The 24,389-nt window shown below is 38.5% G+C and overlaps 1 protein-coding gene across 3 annotated transcripts in view; it reads right to left on the reverse strand.

Moving 5' to 3' along the window:
* The window catches only part of DPP10 (dipeptidyl peptidase like 10), a 416,863-nt gene that overhangs the window by 49,601 nt on the left and 342,873 nt on the right, over positions 1 to 24,389 (reverse strand). For all 3 annotated transcript variants that reach the window (XM_045032139.1, XM_045032140.1, XM_045032141.1), the window contains 4 exons: positions 16,213 to 16,333; positions 11,977 to 12,131; positions 6,918 to 7,015; positions 580 to 703 (listed from right to left, as the gene is read on the reverse strand). In XM_045032139.1, coding sequence (XP_044888074.1) covers positions 580 to 703; positions 6,918 to 7,015; positions 11,977 to 12,131; positions 16,213 to 16,333 — 498 coding nt within the window. The remainder of the gene's footprint in view (positions 1 to 579; positions 704 to 6,917; positions 7,016 to 11,976; positions 12,132 to 16,212; positions 16,334 to 24,389) is intronic.

Genomic DNA, 24,389 nt, shown 5'->3' on the forward strand with positions numbered 1-24,389 from the left:
TATGACTCCATGACAGTCACCATATGTGATTTCCTTTGAAGCCCAAGAATTCTCCTCGGTCTTCCCAGAAATGTCAATTTCAATAAAAAACATAGTATTATCTTAACCATAAAATATATTGTTTATGTACGATGAGCCTCCGGGGACTATCCTGCATCTTTCCATTAAATCCATGCAAACCTTTATAGATACTAAGGTCTGGAATGGAACTATGTTGGAAGAAAGAACAGTGACTGGACAGCTGAGAGTACCTGAAGGGATACATCTTGTCTCTGCATTAGCTAGCTGTAAAATGCCTGATTTTCAGAGGTGACGATCAGCTGAAGTTAAATAATGAACAAAGCATAGGAACTCTGAAAATTAGGTCTCTCGATTTTACTGATTGCATGAAATCATTTCATCGTAAAATCTGGAATTCTATTATTTCATTTATCTCCATGTTATCTGATTATATTTAGTTAGTAACTATGGCATCAAAAGGCATTCTGAAGACTAAACTCCAAGCACCTTTTTCTGGTCATAAGGATAGATATCAGGTATATAATCTGTGAAAGAAAGAAACAAGGAAATCTGACTTACCTTGCTACAAGCCCCAGTCGTGGTCTCACAAACCGTAAGAATGGAAATGTTCTGTGGTCTGTTTAACCATCTCACCACAGTCTTGGTATTGCTTACCCACTTTACCATAGTGATGTAGTATTCTCTGAGGTAAACATAAGTTTTAAAGTATAGTGGTCATATAAGGTTGTGTAATGTTTTAAATTATAATAGTAAGTAAACCAAATCTGGAAAACAAAGCCTGAATTGAGTTGCTCCCTGTGAAAATATCAGTATTGAGGGATGGTACTGGATACCAAAATGACAAATATATTGGGTCATGGATGCTTCCACTAGGAATAGTGGTTATGGCATGCTGCTTGTCTGGGAAGTTTCTGCTCCTTTAGCAGTTATTTTGCAATCTTTTAAGTAGCTGTGAGCCATATGCATCTTCAACAGCCTTTGTCCCACATGACTATATGCAATAAATTATTCAATGAAGATTTAAAGTGTATAAAATACAGATTGTAAATGTGTCAGATGACTGCCATATTTAAGTTTTCCAAAAATATATACTGTCCATTTTGATGCTGATCCAGCAAACCACAAAAACACGTGCTGAACTTTGTGCAAGTGAGTAAGGTCTTTTATGAAAGAGAAGAGACTTGTGCTTAGAGCAAAGCACTGAAAGTTAGGTATTGGAAACTAATCAGGACTGTGCCATTGAGTCATGGTCAGACTAAAAGGAGAATAAATTTACCTGCATTCTCGTTTGTCTGTTTAGTGTTAGAAGCAAATAAGTAAAAGGAGAATGTACTCAGAAAATGGATGTTGCACCTGAACTTTCCTAGACTAACCAGGTGTTAATGAATGCACTTGTTTTTAAAAATAGTCTATAGTCTGCAGTATTTCTTTGCTATGCCAGATGCTTCTCTCTCCTGGACATATAGCAGACATCAAACTAAGAGAAACAAACTTTTGCACAAACACTCAATCCCTCCCTCACAAACCAAAAATCACCCACCATTGCTTTGCAAGGTTTGTGGGATCATTTTAAAATGCCAGTGATACACTGTAAGTATTATATGCAGGGACTGAATGAAGAGAAATCAGACGCTGTATCACTGTTAGTCGACTTTCACTGTAGCAAATAACTTGTAATACCAGACAAACTGTCCATCCCCAGACATGTTAGGCTCAGCAAAGGAGTCCAACACACAGATTTTAATGGCACAGAATATCTACCTACCTCCTACTGAAACCCTGTTATGCTGTCAAACTAAAGATGTTACTAAGAAGGCCTGTTGCAGCTTGTCATCATAAAGAAACTTGGTACGCTTGCTTCAATTCACTGCTTATGACAGCTAGCAGCTTCTACAGTCCAGCTGAGAAATGCTCAACATTGGACTTAAACAATATGTCTAGAAATTCAGTCCCACTTTAAACTGAGGGTGTTAGCTTGCACTTAATTCATTTTAATGTAGTTTTGATGGAAGCTTCATTACTTGTTAACAGCAGATATTTATTATAGAGTCAAAAAACATCTCACTACATCACGGATGGCCAACTGGTGGCGTGTAGGAAAGTTTTGATGCTGCACACAAAAGATAATGGGCCCAGGAAAGCAATGCAGATGCCCCAGGTCTCAATTTGACCCCATGTTTATGGCATGTGGTAGAATAACAAAATCGGCACACATTGCCTAGGACTATCCTTCCCTGTTTTTCCACTTGACTCCAGGTGATATGGATATTCTTCCAGAGTGTAATCTGATATGCTGACTGGAACTAGTGACTAGGGGGTTAGTATTTGTATTTTGAATATTTAATATTAAACCACATCAAACCAGTAGTTTAAACCAAACCATAAGGTAACCTTCCAACAAATATCATGTGAACCTACGATTAATTACACATGTAGGAGCTGTGGGGGAATGGGCATACTAAGTCTCTCTGTGGGAATGGTGCATACACAGTCTGGTTGACATTAGGAGCGGAGAGAGAGGCTTGAGAATGCTTGGTAAGTATGGAATCTTCACAGTCTTTAGCTGCTAAAATTGAAAAAGACTCCACAGAGCATGTGCAAACTGTAATTTTTAGAGGTTTATAAACTGGCTAAATTTGCTCAGATTTCATGGGGACACTGCAAGGCACATTTCTGACACAAAGGCCACCCCCCTCCCAGCACATGTCAAGTTCCTGCTCCAAAGCATGGGGGCACAAGAGATGTTGAAAGAAAAATTCACCTGATTTTTTTAATATGGGGGACATAATGTATTTTCCCTAGCCTTGTTCTCTGAAATGGCTCAGCCATTTTGGCTGAAAATTAATATATCAGCCTAGAGCAGACACCTGCCATGTAAACATGCAGAATGAATGGTTAAAGTTTGACAAAGTTATGAGCAGCTGAAAACAGGGTCCTATAACTGGTAGTGTTGGGCAACATAGGCAGGACTTGCATATATGTATATATGTTACACACACACACATACACAACCCGTCCTTCTTTGAGATACACTCAGTTGAAAGAGCAAAAATATTTTCTTACAATTTTTTCCTTTAATTTGGTGGTCTAAATTGAGACACTATGTTATGTTCATAGCATAATAATTTGCTAACACATTAATTATCATTTAAGAATGTATGATCCTCCTATCTCACTTGTGTGTTTGGGGAACTTAGTGAATGAGACGATATGTGCATTTTCTTATTGCCTGCCATGCTAAGTGCTTAGCAAAGTCAACAGAGACAGTAATCTGAACAAAGAAAAGGGATTTGCATTGAATTACACTGAAAGCATAGTTACATTCACAATCTAAATTCGCTTGAAGAGTGGATACTTAGATTTGAATTAGAATAGTTTGAAAAAAATATTTTGAGCTTTAAAATAGGAAACCATCCAAGAAAAAATCCAAATTTGCAAATTCAGACAACTTGCTTTAATGAAGTCATTGTAGTCTAATTTAGAGTCAATGGATAGGTTGTGAAACATATCTACCAATTAGAGCAGCAGGAAGTTTCTGTTATTTAACACTTGTGGCAATGGAACGATGGTGTACCCTACTTATGGTGACTGTATAAATACTTGTGGATTTGGTTGAATAAGTACAGCATGTGCTAGCATGAACAAGCTATGCCATGTTGCTCTTTTAGTTTGCTGGCAGATTGTCTGCTAAGAAAGGTAAACACTAGATTCTTGCCCTATGAATGACTTCCTAAAATATTTATTGTGTTTTTAAAATTATTTATACTGCTGTGTATCAGAAAGAGGTACTATATGCATTTATGAGTATTAATGGGAAATTTTTGCACTTATGGACCCTGGTGCAAAAGTTAATACTGTGCAACTATAAATGAATTCTGCAAGGTAACCAAACTCATTACAATTGGGTACTGCTGTATGCTATATTGAAAGGAGGCTGGCCTTTTGTTTAAGGAAAAAAGACGGGGACTCAGGAGATACAGATTGATGGATCTCCCACAGACGTCCTGAGTGACTTTGGACAAGTCAAGCTAAGTCAAATTACAAAGGATGAATAGAAACAAACAACACAAGTATGTAGGGACAAAATTAGAAAGGCCAAGACACAAAATTAGATCAAACTAGATGGGTACATAAAGGGTAACAAGAAAAAAATTCTACAAATACATTAGAAGCAAGAGGAAATCCCTAAAGGTGAACCAAACTCTAGAGAATTTTTAAAGGCTCCCATGACCCTTTTTTTTGAGAAACACCTTACTGATCTTATTACAAATGGGACTGCAAATCACTGATTGCTGAAACAAGCTAGTAGTAGCAGGGGTGGGCAACCTTTCAGAAGTGGTGTGCCGAGTCTTCATTTAGTCACTCTGATTTAAGGTTTCGCGTGCCAGTAACACATTGTAATGTTTTTAGAAGGTCTCTTTCTATAAGTCTATCATAAATAACTAAACTATTGTTGTATGTAAAGTAAATAAGGTTTTTAAAATGTTTAAGAAACATAATTTAAAATTAAATTAAAATGCAGAGCCACTTGGACTGGTGCCCAGGACCAGGGGCAGTGTGAGTGCCACTGAAAATCAGCTCGCATGCCATAGGTTGCCTACCCCTGTACTAAAGCGTCAGAATCATTAAACAACCCTTCTACTTTAGAAAAGGCCTGCCCAACTCTTGGCTTCTCTCATGTTTGTACATGTTTTATGTGCACGTATGACTCAGATTGACAAACATACAGATTACTTGAATGCAGTTACAGATCACAACTTTCAAATGATGCTTGACTCATGCCTATGTAAACTTTCTATTTTCGATAACTAGGGCATTATGCTTGAATAGGTAAAATTAAAATTGATTTTTCCAGGCTTTCACAGCCTTGCTCTGGTTTCCATGATGCAACAGCAGAATGGATTTTTTTTTAACTGAATGTATCCCAAAGAAAACAGAGAATGTTAACATTAGTCTTAGTAAAGCTACAGTGAGCTTCACACCAAAGACTCAAGCTCTGGGAAGTGAGTCCCTGTAGGACCACACAGGACAGTCTGTGAATTCAGTTGTTGCTAGCCTTACAGCTCAGGATGGAAAGAAAGACTGAACAATGTCAATATCCATGCAATTAATTCAATTTTGTTTTACTCTGAGAGAAACAGATCACTTAAGGAGCAAGAATGAATTTGCAAAACCTAGAGCAAAACCAGTAAATTTATGTGCTTCTCTTTTCTTTTCTTGAAGATTTCTCTGTTGTATATAATTGATACTTTCACTGGCTTTATAAGATTTAAAGAACTATTTTCATCCATTTCATTTAAGAGTTTGTTCTCCAGTTTTTTGTTTATTGGGTTTTTTTTAGCTCTTTTAGAAGGGCGTATGCTATTGCTTTCACCAGTGAACAGTTAGCAAACATTCGGGATGTGTTCATGTCTTTCATAAAAGGCTCCATTTTCAGAGAGAGAATCTATTTTCAGCAAGCACAGTCCATTCAAAATCATTCCTTTTATCAAAACAGTAAGTATTCATGACAGCATGCACAACTGACAGGACCTGATTCACCACTGAATTATTACCATAGGACTCTGGTGTAGCTCTATTGATGTCAATGAAGTTATACCAGTATGAAACTGTGATAATTCAGTCCCATAGTGTTAATGTCATGGCCATTTTGAAGAACCGTTAAAAACTGTAAAACTGTTAAGGCTTTTCAGGAACTGCACAAACAACAAAGTGAATTCCCTGGTTTTTTGGACTAGTGATAACATAATTCTTTATCTCATTTACCACCTTTCAGCTGGAGATCTCAAACTATTTTAATAATATTTAAATAAGCCTCAGACTGTTCTGTGATGAAGAGCAAGGTGATATTACACAGTGAGTGCCTCCCTTACCTCTAGAATGCAGTCAACTCTGTCCAATAGCACTAAATAACATTGACTAACAATTTAGGGCAGGAAGTGAAGTGGAAAATCATAGCCAATGAAGCTGCAATGGGAATTTAGACTAACAGAATATAATGACATAAATTGGAATTTGGCTAGAAGACTTTAATTAAAACTCTCCTATCCTTAAAGAAAGTTCCAAAAGATCTTTAATAAGCATGGGGGTTCAGGAGCTCAGCTTTATGCCTCATGCAAAAGACAGTAACTTCAGCAGGACAATTCCTGGCAGCACCATGCTGTCACTACTTCGTACTGACTCAAAAGGAAGAGGAGTCACACCTGGTAAATCATCTCACTATTCCTGAAGCACTTACTTATGCCCAGAGATCTCTCTCCCAAGCATTGACAAAATCCAACACAGCCTCGCCTGTGTGATCTGACAGGATCACAGCTTAGTTTATGTGATCTGCTTGGATCTGACAGGCTGCAAGAATAAACTAATGTCTCATGATTTGAAGAGTTCCTAATATATCATTTTACATTTTAAAAAGTGTATTGAAATGTATTTATTTATTTATTGGTAATGCACCCATTGTTGTATTTTCCGGGCGCATCACAGAAACTGAAACCAACTTTGCCAGCAAGTGGGAACAGGGCAAACAAATGGCATAATTCAGTTCTACACTGACCTCAAGCAAAATCTCTGTTCACAACCCTCTGCCCTCTACCGTTTGTCTAGAATCTTAGCTTCCTGATGATAAATACCTAGTGCAATAACTAAATCAAAAATGAAATTAGGCTCTGAAGGATCTCAGAAAGGTGAACATTCTAGATCCTTGGGACTTCCACTAAGGATGCCCGTCCCTGGAGTTCAATTCTATTCAGGTTTTTATACTGTGCCCATCACCATGATCAGCCCTGGGGACGAAGGTCAAGAGTTTTCCAGTTAAATTGAGCTTTTGTGTTGGTGTATAAAGGAAGAGATGGTCTCAGAGGTAGTCATGAGTTTCATAAAACAATTAAATTACATACCTTGATTTAAAGCTGTCAGGTGGCATGAGTTCCAGTGTATGTGTTGGTCCATATAGATTGACTACAAACAGCTTTATCGTTGGGTTTGTTTGACCTGCCTTTGAAAAAAGAAGAAAATAGAAATTTTAGCATGTAGTGTAGAGACACTGGAAATACTGACAGCTAAATATACTTAAGGAATACATATATTTCAATATGTTTTTCATAACCTGAAAACCCTTAAAGCAATCTTCAACTGAAAACAATAAAATTCTGTCTCACTTATCTCCCGTGAATTGCTCAGTCACATCAGCTACACACTTGAAAACGTAGCTCAAAACCCAAAGTTCTGATCACATACTATCTATCATGCTGTTACTCACTGAAGACAGATACCATAATGCAAAAAAATTGACCAGTCACGTGACACTAATTGGGAAAGTATTTTGTGAGTTCTGTATGTAGATGGAACTCCCATTAACATTTTATCAGAATTATGCATGTTCAAAGGCAGAATATATCCTGTGGTGTTTAGGACTTAGGGCTTGTCTACATAGCAAAGCACTTTAGAGGGCTGTGATTTGTAGAGCACTCTAATGTGATGAGTTCTAGCTACCCTATGCAAGCCATGATGGTGTGCTCTGAAAGGTATCCAGTTTTCATTAACGTAGCCCTGTTAAGAGCCTGCCAGCAGGATCCACATGGGGCAGTTAGAGCGCAACACCTTAGATTGCTTTACAATCCACACCCCTCTAGAGTGATTTGCTGCATCGTGTAGACTAGCCCTAAGATTCCAGAACATAAGACCATGTGAAACTTGTAACATGAACATGCATACATCACAAGAAAGCACAGTTGGCATTCTTTCTTGTTGGGTAGTTAAAAATCCAGTTTAAATGAACTTTGTAATAATGTTCTAGTAATAGATCTAATATTCAGATGTGTACACTCATGCTAGGGGACAGCCAAGGAAGAACCATTGGGATCTCTCACGTCTCTAAAGACTGCTACTGACAAAAGGGGAACAACCAAAGAGAGGGTAATAAATAGGATTGGTGGTGGTAGTGGATGAAATGTCTGGAGGAGGAGAGGAAGGTAGGTCAGATGGTATCCTGCACCTTCAAATATTTTGAGGTTCACATTATCAATAATATAGATATTACTCAGATCACTGCCTATCCTGGTAATGAATGTTGTCTCATTGTTTCCTTGTGCTCCTCCATCTGCCTGTTGTAGTCACATGTTGTCTTTTGTCTTGTATTTAGATTTAGATTGTGAACTCTAGGGCAGGGAACATTTTTTTACTCTGTACCTGTACAGCACCTAGCACAGTGGAATCCTGATTCATCACTGGGTCTCGGAGGCACTACCACAATAAATAAATACTAGATTGTAAAATTGTATACAATTTTGTAAAATATAATAAAATAATAAAATATCTATTTGCAGTTTACCTGCTTCTGAGTAGCTCTGAAATGCTCAGTTAATTTGGAATGGTAATTGGACTCCTGCTTGCACTTTCCACAAATTTAAAATCATATCCTCCTTTCAGTTTTATAGACTAAAATGGCTTATAGATCTGGGTAAGTTTTTTTTATTCTCGGATCAAGCTACTAGGTATCTATGTGGATTCACTCAATAGCTGCTAGAACTGTTAAAACATGTTTTATTAGAATCATTCATGGCTTACTATTGAGTCTGTGTTTCACACAGAAATAAATGTAGTTCCCCTTAAAATAGCATCTCTAAAGTAATCTTGTGCTGGATAATCATCTTGTTGAAAAAAGGATACAGATAATTTAAGGTAAATGATAGGGAGCTAGGGAAGAACAAATCTTCATTGGATTTCTTCTCAATTTTTTTTTTTAGGGTGTGAGGAAGGGACCCTCCCTTCTCTCCCTCCTCCCTGAAGAGCAAGTCATATGCCAAGTTCATAAAGACTGAGGATCTACAGGAAGTCAAGACCCTGTGTGTGATGTGCTATACTTCAATCCATGGCCACTCCAGACTTCCATTACAGGCTCCTCCCATCTCCATTCTCTGGCAACATATCCCCAGTAGAACTTCTCCAGGTGGTGACCATCACCAGAGTCTCCTAATTCTCTTCAGGTGGGTTGTGTGGGGGGGGAAAGGAATCAGAAAATTGAGTAATGTTAAGTTTGGGCTCTGCAGGGCCAGTGGGAAAAGGCTGTAAACCCCCTTAATCCTGCCCTACTCCCATGTTTCCCCACCCCTCTCCACTGTGCAGATTCCAGGACCCACAGAGAGTTTTCCAAGGAGCCCCAGGGAAGCAGAAGAAGAGGCAATGCTGCGGCAGAGGAGGGGACTTCCTGTTCATGCAGAATGGGCAAAATTATTTGTGGGTCAAGAAAAAGTGATCAAACCCACAATTTTTACCACGTCTAGTTAAAAACTAGCTTGTGTACACTTGGCTCACTGTAGGGATATTTACAGCTCCCATGTGGTCTTTAAAATATCCCTCGCTGAAATACCAACACACATTTTCTTTGGAAACTGCACTTAACTCATCACGTTTCTAGCCCAATCCCCGTGTCCACCCATATTTGAGTGGTGCAGGACAGGAGACAGATGTATGTTTGCACCAATGATAGGCAAACATGAAATTTAGAGGATCACTTAGGCTGAGTCTCTAGAAGTTCACGTGTCCGCAAAATTAGGGACTGATCTTTGAAATACAAAAGAACATGGGTAACTTTCCTCATGTGAGTAGGCTCCATTAACTGGTGGTGCATAGGTGTGTAACTGAAGATTTTTGGGGGAAATATTTTGTGTGAGATTTTGAGTTCTTTCAGCTTCCAGTGAGGCCAGAAATGCCACCAGAATGGCTTTCCCACACCTCCACTTCTGGCAAGAACTGGGAATTGAAACAGCAGTGACAATGAAAAATATATGCAAAAACTTTACACAGGGTGGTTTTTTAAAATTTTTATTTTGAAATTCAAAAATGGTTCACTCTACCTCTTTGTCAATGGATTAAATCATCCATTATATGCTCCTAGGTGGAAAATGTAATGCACATTTAATTCCATTCATGTCAACCCTACAGACGTCCTTATTCTGTTACCCTTTCTCGCACTTACTCCTTTACACTCCACAGGATTATTGCCTTGAGTAATTATTACTGCGTGTGAGTAAGGATTGCAGAGAGATCCCAAGTGAGCAGGTCACAGTTTCTGTATGGTGTAAAGTGAAATCCTGTGTCAAACAGCAACTTTTATCTATCCATGTTGCCTACACACAAGCTTAATTAATAAATGATGTTTAACTGGAAGCTAAATTGTTATTGAATAGACAAATTAAATGAAGATAATGTTTTTCATTAATGAGATTACTGAAATAATATTGTGCATCTCTTTTGTGCTGAATTGCTAATGCTTTGAGATTTTTCACTTCTTTGTAGTGCTAGTTTTTTTTAAAGAGTTAGTTGTATATTTTTTCTTGGTTGATTAATTGCTTTTAGCTATCAAAGCTGACAGAATTGTGTGACTGGTGCTCCTAGGTGCTATCATACTATAAATACTAAATAATAATCATAATTACCATCCTCAAATGCTTTTCCTTAAGAAAATCATAGGTATTTTTAAGGTCTGATCTTACTTCCGTTAAAGACATGTGTCAACTCCAATTGATTTCAATTGGAGAAGAGTCAAGGTTAAAATTTTTAAGACTACTTAAGTGACTTAGGAAAATCAATGGGACTTAGACTTCTGCATGCCCCCAAGTCATTTATGAAAATGGGACTTAAACGCTTTTGAAAATCATACCCAAACCTTTAATCTATACACTGAACTATTGCTACTTTCTTTAAGTTTTGAATGTTTAACATTTTTTATGAGAATCCCCACCTACTGCATATTATGCTGTTTGGGTGTTTCAGCAATCACTGTATGTCCTTCAAAGAAGCCAGCTCCCATTCTACATATTTGCATTTTACTGCATAGAATTCACCAAGGAGAGGCCAAAACCAAACTAACAAAGAACATCATCCCCTTTAAGAAGGCTTCCAAATTAATGCCCTTGGTTTTCTTATTTTTCTAGGAGGCAGATAGGCTTTCTCCAGCAGCAGCGTAACCAAGTTTCTAAGGCTTTTACCTCCGTGAAACCAAACTCATAGTCAGAAAACAAAGTCACTAAGGCCTAGGTCAAGCTAGTGTCCTGAAGTGGGCCTGCAGCCCATAGCAACCAGCATGGCTTCCAGTCTTTTCTCTCTCCTCCTCAGCTTCCTTTTCCCGTTTATATATAGCCTTGCCCCCAGGGTGAGGTAGGGTGCCTCTTGATTGGGCCCAGGCTCTTTTGACTGTAAGCTGCAGATTAAAGGGGCCATAGACCCTGCCACAGTTACTTACATTTTGTTGCCTCTCACAGAGTTAAAAAATAAGCCAGTTTTTATATATATATATAAAGCGGGGGAGGGTTTATGGGAAGCAAACAGAAAATTAGGAGTATTCTAATGTTTAGACCTGCAGATCTCTCCTCATCACAAAAGACGGGCGCTCCTTATCCATGTTTTTGAACCTCACTGAAAAGTTTGGTTCTGTTCAGTTTAATGACTTGGGGAAGGCTCATATTACTGCTTATTTTATCCAAACAAGGCCTCTCACCTGTGTTAATAATACCATCATTTGATGAAGAGTAGCAGTCAGATACTATGATACTCTGTATTATCAGAAAACTGTTATGCTTCATCTATATAAATGCAGCTAAACACTCACTGCAGCCTGCAGCTACTCTGTGCTGTTCAAAGGCAATTCTGGCAGCATTTTTTCTTGACTCCTTCTGATCATTTCATTCTTCACTCAAAAGCTGTAGCATATACCAATCATAAATTAGCATGAAACAGACTGTATGTCCCATCCTGACCTAATGGTTTCTGTCTAGCAAAAAGCTTTATAACCCTATTTGAAATAGCATAACTCTGAATGCTATTCCCCGTACTGCCACATCAACACAAGCAGCTTCTTTTACTATGTAGAAACAGTCCTTCAGTAATGCAGAATGCTATCAGTCGGTTCACTGAACCGTGCACAAGGGCTGTAGATTGCACTTAGACTTTACTTACCTTAGGATATGGATAGTGCTTTCCTTTGGGATACAGACCTCCAGTAAACCGAGGAATAACCATGTTTGGTACCAAAGTGTCATTTATCATCAGGAATGCCAACCTTTCTCCATCTGGGGACCACCAGTGGGCAACGTGAGAGTGAAGAAGCTCCTCTGAAACAGATGCATATTCTTGGAAATTCATAGAAGTAACTATTGTGTGATTCAGATGACCAACTCATTCATTTGCAGTTTACACAATTTCTATGCTTTGTTGCAATGCAGCTATTGTAATTATAAAGAAATATTGAAAATTCTCCTGGACTGAATTGTCTGAATATTAAGGACTATTATAGGCTAAATTACGAGTTTTTACTCAGATGAGAATTCCCAATTATATCAATAGAATTACCTGCATAAATGAGATGATTATTATTTCTTTATATTTAGTCCTAATATCATTCTATCCATTTTTTAATTCTTTTGTAAATGATTTGCATCAATAGAGTTTAAAGGCATTTAAAGGCATTTTTAGCACTAGTATCATTCTATCCAGTTATTTATGTTTTATTCTTTAATTTGGGGAAAACCTTCAGTTTTATTGAATCCCATTTTGCAAGAAATTTTGATGGGGGAGGAGGTTATTCTGTTTTGGAATAGATTTCTTTCTTTCTTTTTTTAAATTACCAAATTCCCAGCCAAATGAAAAATCTAGTTCCTGTCCAGCACTAGATCTGACTAATTTAGCTCTTTTACTTTCAGTCTGTGATCAGACTTTGATTTTGTTTAACTAGCTAATTTGCTATTTGTACTTTTTCAATGAACACCGTATTGTACACAAAATTCAGCTGTGTGTCTGGAAACCGAAATTTGGCGTATTCACAAGCTGTCCACTCAGAATATTCACTAATTGTTGTTCACATGTGATCGATTGCCTGAGTTACAGAATATTCTTTCTGCTCCCTGACTCGATAACTGAAACCTTTTTACACAGGAAAACAACAGATAATGAATGATGAACACTCATATAGCAAACATTTTTCTTTGTTCTAAAACACCGCTGTTTGCATTTAAATAAGGATGTTCACACAAAGAACAGCCACTCCCAAATACTTCTGTAAACCAAAGCCCAGCAACATGAGTATTTGTGAATTGCAAATGAAAAAGTCACACAAAGAAGGTCAAAATGAGCGGCTATTTGGAATTCATTTGAATGTCCATTAATACAATTGTGCAGTCTTCAATCAGCTATATGCCTGATGCCACCACACAGTATTTCATCTATATCTACTGCTTGCAGAATACTGCTTAAATTAACAAGTTAGCTAGGAAAGAAGAAAAGAGTCAGAATGCCACAATATGCTCAGGGGATTTGTGCCTAGAAAACCCCCTATGTGCACCCTCTCACAACTGTTAAAGAGATGGTGTGTGCGGGAGAGGGGAACAGCTTCTTCAATTCCACCATAGCCTATTCCTAGGAATCCATGGAGTCCGCTCTCTGGGAGCAGGACCTGCATCAGAGCTATGGGGCAAGGACTGGACAGCCTGAGAATGGGTGGAATGGCTTGACAGAGGCCACACAGAGCTCACAGGCCAAGGCTCCCCTATCCCCCAATGCTGTATAACCTTTGCTGGATATTACCTGATCCAGAGAGCCCCCTCTGTGGTGGGGGAGCCCCTCACAAAGTGGCTTCCAGTGGCTGTCCTGACAGGGCTTAACGAGGAGCAACTGAAACAGTAAACTGGAAATACAGGATCTCTGCATCAGTGTGTCTGGCTTCCTTCATATTCAAACACAGGAAAAGTTGTGGCCTTGCTGAAAATCAACCTCCATGTTTTTTGGAGAGGTTAATGGGCCTGATTTCCAACCCTACATATGCACTTGCATGATAAATTGCACATATGGATACAAACATGTATTTTCTGGTGCAAACCGTCACCCGCGAGTTTTGTGAATGGAAATTCTAACACCTCTGAGCACACAGGTGCTGGAATTTTCAGGGCCGCCCAGAAGGGGGGCAAGTGGGGCAATTCACCCTGGGCCCTGCAGGGGCCCCCACGAGAGTTTTTTGGGGCCCCTGGAGCAGGGTCCTTCACTCGCTACAGGGGCCCCGGAAAACTCTCGCGGGGCCCGGGGCCTGGGCCTCCGGAGCTTCTTCCGCTCCAGGTCTTCAGCGGCAGTTCAGCGGCGGGGGGTCCTTCCGCTCCAGCACCCACCGCCGAAGTGCCCCGAAGACCCGCGGTGGGGGGTCCTTCCACCCCAGGACCCGCCGCCAAAGTGCTGGGTCTTCGGTGGCAATTTGGCGGAAGACCCCAGGCCCCCTGAATCCTCTGGGCAGCTCTGGGAATTTTACAGTGCACATTCAAAGCATGGACACATGTATGCGCATGCACTATTTTACATAGACATGTGTAAAGCTCAGGTAGAGTATCAGTGGGAAATGTAACATTAATATGTGCATTTTCAACTAGTTACTTCTCTTCCTTATCATTTATATTACTTAACCTGTTTTTAATGCTTATATAAGAAAGTAATTTGTACTGTCAACAATTTTATTTATCTTTCATAAAAAAATTGTTTCTAAAAATGCACACCAACCTTTTTTATAACAGATTATTTTCTGATATGCACAATCGAGTTGAAATTGAAAAAAATGCTGCATTGGCATGGCATAAATGACAGAAATTGGTCTTGTTACTCTTTAGTTACTGTACACAAATACTACAAATACTGAGGCCCTTTGCAGTCAATATACTCAGGTAATTTTAACGTATTTATTTCTCTCACAGTATCTGGTCTTAACAATAGGTGGAGCTTTGCCATAAGGATCTACAATAGCATTAGAATCTCCTATACATTCTCTATTAACTAAGGACCAGATTTTGTAATCCTTACTTATACTGAGTGTTTCCTTAGCCATAAGTGACGTGGCAGGCAGGCACAGTCATAGGAAAGAGATCTTGGCCAGTGTAACATGCCAGAGCGCCAAAGCTGGTCTGTCAGCAACTTCACCCCAGTCCCCCCTGAAACCTGACTCTTTCTTTTCCCCAGTTTCACTCATCCTACAATGCTATCTCTTAATCTTGTGAATTGTTTCACTCACTACTACACTACCCACAAGTAAGTATATCTGAGTAACCTTTACCAATGTTTAGTAGAGTCCAATTGACTTTACCAGGGCTTCTCTTATGCTAAACTTCACCTAGTCATTAGGTGGAGGATTCCTCTCCCTCCCATATGACCTAAATAAATGTCAGGTTGACCTCTAATTACTCCCCAGGGATGAATGCTGCCCAGGAAAGACTGGAGAATTGGCAGAGCCATAACTTTGTCTGCCCAATGTGCTGAACAGCGGAGCTGGTCAGCTGCCTGGGGTGGAGGGTGGGAAGGAATATACTGCACTTTGTAAAGGGGAACAGTGTGAATCTGGAGATCTCCAGGAGTCATTCAGAATTATCTTTTGCACAGTGCAACTCAACACTTTCCCCCCAATTCAGAACATATCACACAGGCTACCGTCTTGTGAGTATGTGCAACTCACCCTAAGGTTAGCAGAATTTGGCCCAAAGTTGCCTAGCAAAATTTTGAATAATCATGAATGTGACTCAAGTAATACTTTGTTTTAGCAACAAGATGAGCTGCTCTGTCAGATTTAATTAACTTTATATGGTTAAATACACCAATTTATATGCAATCATATTAGATTTAAAGTATCTCAAGTGCATTTAAAATGATCTTCCATGCTAAAGATGCTCTTCTCCCTGGTTTTGAACTTCACTGACCTAGTAAAATACTTTCAAAACATTAATAGAATCCATTAAAAGCTGAGGTGGGTAATCTTTTTAATACAGGCATTTAAACCTCTATAGAATGTAAATTACCATTCTTATTTCAGAGAATCCATTTGAGCTCGGGTTTTCAAAGAAGCGTAAGGGTATGTCTGCACAGCAACTAGACAACTGCATCTGGACTATGCAAACCGACTCAGTCTTGTGGGGCCTGGGCTGCGGGGCTTTTTCATTGCTCTTTAGCCCGCACTCTGGGGACCCTCCCCTACTCTAGAAAATATAACTATATGCAAATGAGTCAATATAAAATATGAGCTAATGCAAAGATCTGAAGGCAATTTTGCAAGAAAATAGGAAGAGAAAAAGCAAAATAGCTTCAGACACTGGAATGAATAGTTTTCTCCTGTAGGTTTTGTACAAGAATCTCTTCCCTGTATTAATAAACAGCTATATTTATCCACCTTACCTTCATAGAGCCAGTCTGCGATTCCATTAAAAATGATTCCTTCTTTTCCTGAGGATGTCAGTCGCAATGAGCTACTCTTTACATCAGGTTGATAGTAGATGTTATTTTCAAAAATATAAATCTAGATTAGGTAAAAGAGATAAAGGGGGGAAATACCATGTTGGTAAACATAAATGAATGTTTTCATGCCAGTGATAGAAATACAATTTCTATGGTTTCAGAACAGTCTAAAGAATAATTCATCATCATTTTCATTGAAGATCTCTTTAGATTTTCTGGTACTGTGTTATCAATTTCTAAGAAACTTTTAACATTCTTGTGGCTCTGAATCCTTTCTTTTTAACTATTATGCCAACTCAAATATTTCTACTCCCTTTAGCAAATTTTCTCACAATCTCCAGAACCAGCACTGTAAAGAGGCTAAAAAGTCAAATGTTATTAATTTAACATTTAAATATCTATTTAACAATTAAATAGATTATGAAACATTTTGTTAGTCCCGTTTTTATCCAGAACAAATATCTTTATTTCCATCTATGAAAACAGATATAGCTGTATAGATACAGATTACAAATATAAATTACAGATATACATCACTGGTGTAAGATGGGAATTAAGTGAAATAAGAATGAGACCAAGGAACTGAGTACTGTTTGATTCTCTCTATGCTCTTATACCATGCACCTCACTGGTATCTGAACATCTTACACAAAGCACATCATAATAATGACCCTCCTATTGTAAAGTCTGGTTTCCTTATTTTTTCTCTGTAGATGTTTGGGAAGAATTTCTCTTTACTCATTTTTCTTCCCCTCTTTTCTTCTTCTCTCCATTATTTTCATCCCTCACTCTTCAGTGGCAAGGAACCAGTGAGGACACAGACAGAAATTAGAATCTTTTGGCAAGTGGCTGCAATTTGAACTTCAAATAAGATATCTTCTGCCAACAATTTGTCCCAGTAGCAATGAAAAGGGAGACGTCTACAACCACCTTAAGCGGTCAGTGGTTCTCCTCCTTCAATGCTAAAATATAGAGCACTCTAACATGTCCTGGATTTAACCCAATCGAGGGAGGAGGAGCAGGAAGAGGCCTACATCTGTCTTTTTACAGTATCTTCCCTTGCTTCTTCCCAGCCAACCCCAGCACTTTTTCTTAGAATTGAGATTCTTCTGAGGAGATCAGAAAGCTGTTGTTGTCTGGCAGGGGCCATGAACCACCTGGAGAGACTGGCCCACCTTTCTGAAGCCTGCTAAAATGGCCAGCCCCTTCTCTCTATCCACATCCCTCCTCTTGTATCTTAGTTCTTTTGTTGTAGTGACATTCAGGGAAAGCTACACAACAGAAGTGAGTCTTACACTTTGCTCTGATAACAGTGAGTTTTGAGGCTGTTTTCACCTCATTTAGTCTCATGCCCTTGCTGTTTCCAATGGTAAACCAAAGTGATATTTACACTCCAGCCTCTTGGTGTTTCTAAGAATTAGAGGAAGGAGCCAGTGGGTGAACACCTGGGAAGGGGCAGAAGGGTCTCCCTATTTTTGATGTAATCCGAGTCTAAGTTTGAAGTTAAGAATGTTAGAGCACTAAGAGGTGCAAGGAAGAGGGGAGAGAGAAAAGAAAGACCAAGAGAGAAAAAACAGGAGGAGCAGTGAACCTGATTGTAAAGATAAGGGTTTATAATGGAAGCAATGACACAACCCTAAGTATAGCACTATGTGCTTCAGCTAATGCAGAACAGTCCAGCACTTCTCCGAGCAAGGCATCAAACCTGTCCTCCACTCTCTACACTAGCTTCCCATAGAATTTTGAATCAGTTTGGATGATAGATCTCAGATAGATATTTAAAAGAGAACTGGATAAATTATTAAAAGAGAACTGGATAAATTCATGGTGGTTAAGTCCATAAACGGCTATTAGCCAGGATGGGTAAGGAATGGTGTCCCTAGCCTCTGTTTGTCAGAGGATGGAGATGGATGGCAGGAGAGAGATCATTTGATCATTGCCTGTTAGGTTCACTCCCTCTGGGGCACCTGGCATTGGCCACTGTCGGTAGACAGATACTGGGCTAGATGGACCTTTGGTCTGACCCAGTACGGCCGTTCTTATGTTCTTATGTGAGTCCTTTACTTCAAAGTGCTCCGCAGCCTGGGCCAAGATATTTACAAATTTGCCTAAAGCTCTGAAATGAAGACCATAATTAACAACTCTGTTTCTCTGGCACAGTGGAACTCTCTACAAGGAAAAAGCTCATCTGTGTAGGAGACAGAACTTTTTCAGGGGCTGGTCCAAGACTATGGAATGAACTCCCTGAGGAACTAATGACCATTACAACCCTCATCACCTTTCACTCCAAGGGAAAGACACATTTATTTGATGTTGGCGTCTCTAACATAAATAGCAATGTGCATATTTAGTTAAAAAACAAACAAAACAAGACACTCAACTACATACACTTCTCCACCTGGGAAGAGTATGAGAGAACAAACATGTGACAGATGTTAGTCACATTACTTAACAGACTTCTGAAAGGCACTCACATATTATGGTGATAAGCATGATATAAGAACTTCTGTAGAACAGAATACAATACTACTTCCTTTCCCTTGTTACATGGGGATCTTCTCCTCTCCTATCATATTCTTCCTTGAAACACAGTTCTTTTGGAATTTGCTATCCCTGATCTCTTCATTGGCACTATCTACTCCCTCTTTCCCACCTGATGTTATAACAAACACACACCAGCAAAAGCAAACAAACTAACAAAGAGGAAAGGAAAATGAAGAATCACAGCTGATGTGAATTCCTGTAATAATGCTTCTGCCAAGTGGATTTTCCCAATCATTTTATTTTTTTGTTATCCCTCATCCCTTCTCTCACCCGATGTCAACATTCCTGATTTGTCCTAATTGTAAATTCCTTAGGGCTTATTCTCTTGCTTATCTTTAAAGTGCCATAGCCATGTATGCATTTGCCAAGCACACAATAATAATAAATAATAACAACAAAACAATTCATAAGAACATACACACACCATAATAGCTTTGCAGGCAGGAAAATGCAGATAACATAGCAATAGATAAACAATACACAATATAAGTTTTAGTGCTAACATCTCTTCGATATGCACTCAGGCTACAACACTGGGCTGCTTAATTGCAGTAAATGCATTTCTATAGATCATCTAAAAGGCCCAGGTATTTATCATATGTCTGCTTGTGGGAATAATACCAATCTAAGGTTAAGTATTCTTGACCTTATCACTGCTTTCCTCTCCCCTTCCCAATTATCAGTTGAAACAGATTTCCCTAATCATCTTTAAAGTACAGACATTTATTGATATTTAATAATATCTATATCAGGATTTCTACTTTATGAAGCAATAAAGCTGAAGAGTTTCATACCATAAGCACTGAAGCATGTTTTAGTTATTATCAGGGACAAAGGGTGACTTGGGACAAAGTTACTTCATGGTCAGAAATTCAAAATCCTATGTGAATTCAAACTTCAAGTAAAAATAATTGATGAAATGTTTTATGGTTTCAGCAGCTATATAAATTATCCAAAAGTATTGACCAGTAATTACATTTATATTTGAAGAACTGAAATTGGATGCAGTTCAGAATCTCTCTGAACCTGAAAAATATGACCCAACTTTAAGCTTGGAGAAGAGATGGAATAAGAATTTTAATGATGCCAACTTTCTGAAGAAGGTAATGACGGGCTCTATAGTCAATGTATATTACTAAACAAAAAAAAAGGTGACCTACTTAATTATTTAAGGAAGCCTAGATGAAATACAATCATTTTGCCAAATAGTTTTGCTTTTAGCCAGTTAAAAGCATTTATTTATGCCAAGACAGATCCTCAGGCAGTGTAAATGGGTGTGGCTCCAATATGTAGCATTACCTCCAATGTATAAAGAAATGTTTTTAACTGGCTAAAAGAACAACTTGGAAAAATGATCTTATTTCATTTAGGTTTCTTTGAACACCTAGATCAATCTTGTCCAGTATTGTAGAACAATAACAAGGACAAAATATTACTTGTATTTCTTTTTTTCTTACTTTTAGGTTGTTTCTGTCTCAAATTGTGAAAACATCTTTTATGGCTGGATGCTGTAGTGAAAAGCTTTCATTTAAATACTGCACTGTCAGTCAGCATGCAGGATTAAGAACTACTTTTATAACTGAACCATGAAAAGGGTCTTTAATCTTGTTACTACTATTTAGTATGTGTTGCTAATTGAATTTAATACACTGCACATAAGAAAATATCTCACAAGGAACATCCAGTTGTTGGTTCCACTGATCACATGGTCATTCATTCTTACTCATTATTATTTAATAAAGTGCCCCAACCCTATCTGCCCTGACCACCCAACCAGCCCTCTTTTCATCCTTCAAACATTCCCACAAACAGCCTCACATAATCTCTCATCACGAATTCCCCTTTCCTCTTCTTTACTCCTGATCTCAGACTCCAACCACTGTGAAATCTGTGCCTAGCTTGCCCCACAGGAAATTCTTTCTTCCTATTGCACATGAGGAGTGGAGCTGCTGGGGACCTGTGCCCACCCTCTACCCGTGTCCAGGAGCTAGGGATGACTTTATTTGTTAGCTAAAAATGATGAAACCGATGACACCGAGTGCAATACACATATTAACAAATTAAACAAGATTTAAACCCAGGACCTTGCAGAACTAAATCAACCACCTAGACTAAACATGCTGCTCTAAATCATCCCCTCCACTGCCGGGTCTGTGCAATGTTGTGCAGGATTTAGTCCCAAAAGAATAATGTGTTCATGCTTGATGTTGTAGAAATACCTTAGTATAAATCGCCATTAAGTTCAGTCATTCAGCCCCAGTCTGTAACTTTGAGCACTTGCTATAATTCATCTGGTGTCATTTTTGAGTTATAGAGGCCCATAAAAAGTGTTTGAAGCCAAAGAAATTACTCCATGCAGATTTCTTACAAATATATAAAAGACCAAAACCCCAGAGTCATTGGGTTTAAGACTTTTCACACTGTGGTTCATCTGAGAGAATTTATTTTTATAGATCAGTTGACCACATTCCACCCCTTGAAAACAAGATCTTTGAATGAAAATGTTCATATCTGCTAGTATAGCAAAGCAGATAGCACATAATTACAAAAACATTAGCACTAAAATCAATCAGTAGTAACCTTAACATGAAAATTGCTAACACTGGACTCAATCATGGCTTTGTGACAAGCCCTGAACAAGGGTCAGTGCATTGGTACGGTGCCCCAGGAGCAGCCCATGACTGTAGAAGTCAGGATCTGCCTCACGTTTTTTTGCTACTCGGGGGAGGGGGAGGGAATATGTTGTGCCAGGTCTAAAGTCCCTAGTGCAACATAATTCTCCTGACATGCTCTTCATGCCCACTTGTGATTCTAGTAGCTGGCACAATTGAGTAAGTTGGTGCTTTACTCTCCTTTGTTCAGCCACCCAACCCAGGCCACAGGCTAGCCCACCGCTATGATTATAGTAAGAACAGTAATGTATTTTCCTAGGACAACTGAAGGCTGGAAAATGAATTTAATGCATATTATTTTTTGGACATTGCCACGCTGCATAATATTATAAAGTAAGCGTCTCTAATACACAGCAATAATGGATAAAACCACTTGTAATGTATCTTGCAACCAGCTGACACTGATCATCAGCTAATTTGGCAATGTGCTCCTTTCAAATAGCTCCAGCAACTGAAATCAGGAACGCTGAATGCAATCAAATGGAATCCACTTCCTTAGAATTTCAAAGTGAAATTGAGTTCTAACTGCAATGGAAGGAACATATTAATCTGCTTCCTGAATGTATAATTATATAAGTCTGAATTGCCATTTGGAGAGCCAGAGAACTGGGAATTATTTTGCCTGGCATGAATGCCTCAGCAAAGAGTAGACGAGGGTACCAATATTGCAAATTCCAAGCATTCAAAAATCATGAGCCCCACCCAAGAAAAGATTTTGTTTTCTTTTTGATTTGCTCTTTGGATTTTGAGCTATGCATTGGAACTGTGCAGGCAATGGTTTTCCTGTCCCACAAAGTTTTTGAGATTTCAGAAAATTCTCCTGTACCGAATCATGACAAAAAGGTGGTACCTCAAACATTTGTGCAAACTGAAAATCTGAAAATAAATTTGGTTTGGGTCAATCGAAATGTTTCATTTTAATAACATCAATATATTTTGTTTAGATTTTGACCACTTTTTCTTTTTTTTTAAATTATTAGAATTAAGTGACATTTTGAAATGAAAAGTCATTTAGAACTTGAAGCCCAGAATGTTTTGTTCTGAAATGTTGAAACACACATTCCAACAATTTTCATTTTCCCAAAAATGTTTTTTACTTGAAAAATTTGTCAAAACCAATCCTTTCCCATAAAAACATTTCAGTCATGATCAATCAGCATCTTCTGATGAAAAATGTTTTGTTGCAAAATCCCTGGCCAGTTCTACTTTATACTGCCCTCAGGTCACATTTTCAAGCTTTATTCTGCAAAACTGAGGTCTGTAAACTTATTTTATTATTGTTCTTTCTGAATTATGAATCAATTATTATTAGCTGTATTACTGTAGCATCTAGGAGCCCCAATCATGGACCAGGACCCCCTTGTGTTAGGTGCTGCCCAATTTTTTAAATAAGAACTCAGATTCTCATTTAATCACATGCCTCCAAGAGGTGGGGCTTGAAGGAAAACATGAAATATCACAAGACTCATGTTAAACTCATGAGAGTTGGCAATACTGGAGCAGACTATGTAGACAACACTGCAAACTGAGATGTGATTACAGCACAGGTATCATGGTATCATGCAATAGGTAATAACGTGCGACCACTGGTAATAGTACCGAGGGTCAATGTTGGGATATTGAAAGTCTTTTTCCTGAGTATCTGGCTGGAGAGTCTTGCCCGCATGCTCGGGGTTCAGCTGATCACCATATTTGGGATCGGGAAGGAATTTTCCTCCAGGGTAGATTGGCAGTGGCCCTGGAGGTTTTTCGCCTTCCTCCGCAGCATGGGGCAGGGGTTGCTTGCTGGAGGATTATCTGCTACTTGAAGTCTTTAAATCAGGATTTGGGGACTTCAACAGCTGAGTCAAGGGAGAGAATTATTTCAGGAGTGGGTGGGTCAGCTTTTGTGGCCTGCATCTTGCGGGAGGTCAGACTAGATGATCATAATGGTCCCTTCTGATCTTAAGTTCTATGATTCTATGATTCACTTTACCCACGCTCACACACCTAAGTGCTATAGTAACATAAATTAAATAAATAAATAAGGGAAACCACATATCTGGGACACCAATCCTGAAAACACACACATTCTTAATGTTACTAATGTGAATAGTCGGGACTATTCAAAGTAGTAAAATTAAGCACATGTGTAACTGTTTATAGGAGCAGGGCCTTGGGGCACACTCGTTTACTTACTGAAAAGGGTGATGACATGTATTTTAACATCTTCCCTTGGAGTACTATCTCCAGAAGGGTCTGTGGGTATTGCTAATGTACAATTCACTAAGTGAATGTTGCAGGGTTTTTCTTAATACAAGCTCATGTCCAATTATTAATATTATGGTTTTACAGGGATATACTGAACACTAAAATTTGCTGACTGCATCTTTCAAAATTATTAGAAGAGGAATTGCTAAAAGTATAGCAGAGTGATATTCTCATAAATTCATCAATGGCTTTGTGCCTAAAATGCTTTCCCAGCTTTTAGGCATGATGATAAGAAAATAAATTGAAAAAGGCATAAGGTGGAACCAGGCTACGCTATCTCACATGAAAATTGCATTACTATTTTTTAACTGCTTCTCACCACACCCTTTAGTATTTGGGGCATAGACCACTTAGTGAATAAAACTTCAAAGTGTGTAAATATCAAACTCGAACCTCAACGTTGCATGACCTATTATTTCATTAGAGAGTTATTTGACAAACCTATTCATTTTCAAATTTAACAAGCCAACAAAATCTAGCATGTGTTTAATTAAATCTTTGTCTTTAATTAAACATATCTTTAGGAATAATTTGGATTAGCAAGAAATTTAATTCTGATAATAATCAAATTCACTTCAATTTAATGTGAAGAATTGAAGACTCTTAACTTTAATGTTTTCGATGCGACACTAATCCTTTCCCCCCTTCTGC

This window comes from Mauremys mutica, chromosome 10 (assembly GCF_020497125.1).
Source record: "Mauremys mutica isolate MM-2020 ecotype Southern chromosome 10, ASM2049712v1, whole genome shotgun sequence".
In the NCBI taxonomy this organism is placed as follows: Eukaryota; Metazoa; Chordata; order Testudines; family Geoemydidae; genus Mauremys; species Mauremys mutica.